Source organism: Macrobrachium nipponense, chromosome 34 (genome assembly GCF_015104395.2).
Source record: "Macrobrachium nipponense isolate FS-2020 chromosome 34, ASM1510439v2, whole genome shotgun sequence".
In the NCBI taxonomy this organism is placed as follows: Eukaryota; Metazoa; Arthropoda; class Malacostraca; order Decapoda; family Palaemonidae; genus Macrobrachium; species Macrobrachium nipponense.
In genome coordinates, this window is record NC_061095.1 from 44,703,633 (window position 1) to 44,709,013 (window position 5,381).

A 5,381-nucleotide genomic window follows, 5' to 3' on the forward strand; every position below is an offset into this window, starting at 1 on the left:
GCAACATTGCATTATAAGAAGAAGGATTCGCCACTCAAATTCAGTCTCTCAGCAGTCATCACTTGATAATGTCCTGCGGATCAGGAAGAAACGTCACGTTGGAGAGAGAGAGAGAGTGAGAGAGAAATTGAATAAGCAATAATAAACCATATGACTAAACCGAATTTTTCCATGTCCTTCGGTGCATTGCTCGCCAGTCTAAGCAACAACGAAAAAGCCGTCATCAGAAAAATAAAGAAGAGTCTCTACAACATTAATAGTGCTGAAGTAGCAATCATTTTTAACAAAACATGTCTACGAGAAGGTCTCCTTCCGAAATATACAAACATCAGGCTGTACGATCCCACAGCAAGAAATGAAGAAAGGACCAGGGACTTCAGAACGTCCCTCCTACAGCAGCAACTACGGGAGAAGACTGCCGATCTGAAGACCTGAAGGAGGAACATCACTGTCTGCGAGAAGAATGGGCCGAAATACGTGCTGAAGCTGTCCGCCCTGATCCTGATGACAAACTTGTCACCCTCAACAGCAGTAAACTACGCATCCAAGAAAAGACCCAAATATTGTTATATTTTAAAAAAAAAAAAAAAACCTCACTTTTGCATACCAGCCCACCCGTGAACAAAATGACCTATCAAACTTCAGGCTAAACTGCCTCTTCAAGTCGAAAGTGAAGAAGAATGAGAAACGCCTGGAGATCAAGATGCTCATCGACTCGATTCAGCAGTTGGAAGCCAAGAATATTCTGACAACGATGGACGCCCTTCAACCTCTTCTGCTAGCAGAGGCCCTTATGGACAGGGGGTCATACTCGAGCAGTATTTACACCAAAGAGATGAAAGAGGCAGCTGCAGATCTGAAGAAGAGAGAAGACATCACCGTAAGACGTGCAGACAAAACAACCGCATTTATGCTCATCAGCACCTCGGAATACTTCGAGAAACTCGACGCCATCTTGTCTGATATCTCCAAGTTTAAGCAACTTATGAAGAACCCGACGGAAGACATCAAACGCGACGCCCACCGGGTCATCACGGCCGTGAATGCCGCTACGGATGCACACACCTCCTGACCCATCCAAGGTGACTACAGCCTTGGCTACCTATACGGAAACATGAAGAGCCACAAGGAAGGCAACCCCCTACTCCCGATCATCAGCCAAACGCCCGTCCCGACTTACGCCCTGGCCAAACGGCTTCATAAAATTCTTTGTCCATATATCCCCTTCAGGAACTGCGTCACCTCATCGGTGGAATTTTTGGAGATCCGCGACTCTTCCGGTGTGGGAACAATGGCGTCCTTAGATGTTGAGTCCCTATTCACCAACGTCCCAGTCGATGAGACGATAGGGATCATCATGGAGTGGGTATATAGGAATCACGATATGAGACCCCCGAACCTCCAAGAAGACTCATTAAGAACCTTGCTGGATATCTGTACGATGAACACCCCTTTCACCACCCACCGAGGACAGATGTACCACCAAGAGGATGGCGTAGCGATGGGGTCCCCCTTAGGAATCCTCTTTGCTAACTTCTACATGGGAGAAGTGGAAGAAAGGGTCTTCTCGCAACATAGATGTCCACGCACATACAGACGCTATATTGATAACATCTTCGTGCAAGCCGACTCCGAGGATGAGGTAGAAGCCATTCAACAGCAGATTCTGCGTCACAGCGCACTCAACTTCACTGTCGAGTACAGCAGCAACGATGTCCTTGTCATGAAAACGAATCAGAAGCTAGCGACAACAGTCTACACCAAAGCTACAAACCTTAGACTTTGTCTAAATGGAGATAGAGAGTGTCCTGTGTGGTTCAAGACCACCACAGTCAGGGCCTTCGTCAGGAGGGCCCTCTCGCACTGTTCGACGTGGCAGGACACGCACCTCGAACTCGACCGAGCATCCCAGATGCTCATTAATAATGGGTACTCAATTAAACTCGTAAACTGAGAAACACAAGCCGCCCTTGACAAGTGGTACATGGCGGAGGAAGAGAGAAGGAGCATTCCACCCCCGGAGGATATAAAACCTTTCTATAAAGCCCTCATGCTCCATGAATATAAGGAGGACGAAGCAGCCATGAAGAAAATGATAGAGGAATACGTCCGCCCTATGCAGGAAGGGAAGAGAGTGTCCCCTATTATTTACTATAAGAATCGGCATACCAAGGACCTCCTGATGAAGAACAACACCTTCCCGCCCATAGGAGACCCCCTAAAGCAGTCCAACATTGTCTACTGATACCCTGTGATTTACATCGTCATGACAACGATGCGCCTGTTTAAAAGGATCTCCTGCCACACCGAGGGAGCCATTAGGCAGCACGCCCTTGCAGTACACCAGCAAGACATCACGAGAGACATCTTCATCCTTGAGCAAAAGCCTCCCCTTAATAACACTCAAGAAGCGTTCCTGATACCCACATGTGTGAGGAGGACTACGCCCGTCCCCTCCATGAAACAAACACCGGACATGAAGCACATTATGAGAACAATGCCAGGGGTGACGTCACTCATTTAAAAGCCAATCAAGAGGCTCCCAGTCATATCAACCGCCTGAGAAGGTCTGTAAGACTTGTAAACGCTCGCCGTATGAGTCACCTTCCCAGGAACTCGAGAGCTCGACACATCGCGATATAAGAAGAAGGACTCGCCACTCGAATTCAGTACCTCAGCAGTTATTGCTTAATAATGTCCTGAGGATCAGGAAGAAAAGTCGCGTTGGAGAGAGAGAGAGAGAAAGAATTGTATAAGCAATAATAAACCAAATGACTCAACCGAATTTTACCATGTCCTTTGTTGCGTTGCTCGCCAGTCTGAGCAACAATAGAAAGCCGTCCTCAGATAATAGAGGGAGACTCTCTACAAGATTAATAGTGCTGAAGCAACAATCATTTTTAACAAAACATGTCTACGAGAGGGTCTCCTTCCTAATAATAATAATAATAATAATAATAATAATAATAATATAATAATAATAATAATAATAATAATAATAATAATAATAATAATAATAATAATAATAATAATAATAAGAGAGAGAAAAAATGGATAAGTATCAAGATCTGAAAATAGAAATAGGAAGGATATGGGATATGCCAGTGGAAATCGTACCCATAATCATAGGAGCACTAGGCACAATCCCAAGATCCCTGAAAAGGAATCTAAAAAAACTAGAAACTGAAGTAGCTCCAGGATTCATGCAGAAGAGTGTGATCCTAGAAACGGCGCACATAGCAAGAAAAGTGATGGACTTCTAAGGAGGTAGGATGCAACCCGGAACCCCACACTATAAATACCACCCAGTCGAATTGGAGGACTGTGATAGAGCAAAAAAAAAAAAAAAAAATTATTATTATTATTATTATTATTATTATTATTATTATTATTATTATTATTATTATTATTATTATTATTATTATTATTATTATTTTGTTGAATAAAATGGCCGAATTCAGCTAATTAATTCTATGTATTATCTCTTGTATTTTTCTTATTACTCGCTTCTCTGGCTCAGTGAACTTCTAAATAATGCTGAATGTGATACTTTTATGTAGAATATTATTTTTTTCTCAATACTGATGTTGCATTTGTATACAGCAATGGTGAATCTCAGGTTAAGGTCAAGAAAGGGTTGTTGTCAGTGTTGGTATTATTCATAAGCGAGGTCAATGTCAGGCCGGAGGTGTCTCTGGTGTTCAGCTGGTATTATTTCTAGTGTAGCTGGTTTTTCGCGACGTTTCTACCTTCTCGTAGGTCATCTACTTGGCTGGTCAGCAGTAGAAGTAAATATTACTCAAGAAACATTTATTCTCCTGTCCACCACCTTAAAATCAGCAGCGAACGACCCCCTCAACATGCTAGATATTTAGGAGCACCAGCTGGATATATGGTGCGGCTATAAATCGCTTGTCTCTAGATACCATTTGGCAGTTTTTTAATCTTCGAGGAAGGCCTGCCTCACACTGATCTCTTCTTTTTGATGGTGGTATGCTACTACTTGTCTTTTTAACTGGGTGCATGATGGTCCCAATTAAATGCAAATGCTACTGCATTGCAGACGACTTTTTGCAATTGCGTCTGCCTCTTCGTTGCCATGAATTCCATCATGACTCGGAATCCAGTTTAGTAATCTGCCTTTACTTTGGTAAAGGGAAGCGATTGAACAGACGCTTGTGAGGAGAGCAATGTTATATTTTCAAATCCCACTAGTCATAACTTGAATGACGCCTTTGGTCTGGGTATGAATTTGGGTGCCCCCTTGTTTATTTTTGGGGTCTTCTCAGGCTTTTGCAATGGCCATTAATTCAGTTTGGAGTGTGGAGGCATTATTGGAAAGTCTCCAACTTTCTTTGAAAGAGGCAGAATAAACTGCTGCTGCTGCTGCTGTTGGGATGTTGAAATCTACTGATCCATCAGCATAATATATGTTGGGTGCGGCAGTGCTGTTGATTGCATCTTGTGTTGTTTGTTACAACTGCCGTGGAGTGCAAGCTGCTTTGCTTTCAGGGAAGTTTGTGAAGTTATTTTTGAAGATCTCTGACTCCCAATGTGCTGGCTTTTTGTATGCTGCAGAGGGTGTGCCGCCTTTGGTTGCTGCAGCAATGTCTTGAATGCCAATTCTCCTCAATGTTGCAAGGAGGTTGCCGGCGAAGCTTTTGAGAGGTTCTAATTCTTCGTGCAAGTTTACGCACCTGTTCATTGTATTTTAGTGGATAATTCCTGTTGCTTTTGAAGATCTTTAGCAGTATAGCTACATTTCTTTGATCAATTCGATATGCCAGTGGTGGCAGTCTTGTTTCTGCCCTTAGAATGCTTAATCTTGTCCGCATTGGAGCTCCCGTGCTGAGCCTCAAAGCTGTATTTTGTATGACTTCCATAGTCTTTCTTTGTATGCTTTGGAGGCTTATGAGTACAGGGGCTGCATACTCAACCTAAGACCTCATAGTTTGAATATAAAAGGTCTTCAGAATATGATATGTGGCATCTTGCTTCAGGGCTGTGATTCTCCTGAGAGCATTGTATCGACATTTTGTCTTCTCTAATAGTATTTCATTTCCTTTTTCGGTGACAGTTGCCTGTCCATGTTGACTCCTAGGTATAAGAAATTTTCTACCCATTCAATGGGTTTATCGTCTAGCAATAGCTCATTTAATTGTTTATCATATTTTACTACCGCAGGGAGGGCCTCCCCAGACATTCATTTCAAGACACGCTACTTGAGCACCATCAACGCGGGTCCCCCAATTCGCCCAAGACTGGCTCGGCCAATCAGAAACCAGTTCTAGGATTCAGTCGCTATAAATACCGGAATGCAGACATCCTCTTCACTTCTACTGCTGATCAGCCAAGAAGATGACCTACGAGAAGGTCGAAAC

General features: G+C 43.3%; 1 protein-coding gene across 1 annotated transcript; it reads left to right on the top strand.

Annotated features, from left to right (window-relative positions):
* Window positions 1-1,114: 1,114 nt before the first annotated feature.
* On the top strand, window positions 1,115-1,954 carry LOC135208085 (uncharacterized). The gene has a single exon (XM_064240232.1). It carries the CDS (start codon window positions 1,115-1,117, stop codon window positions 1,952-1,954), a length of 840 nt encoding a protein of 279 aa, XP_064096302.1.
* The last annotated feature ends 3,427 nt before the right edge of the window (window positions 1,955-5,381 follow it).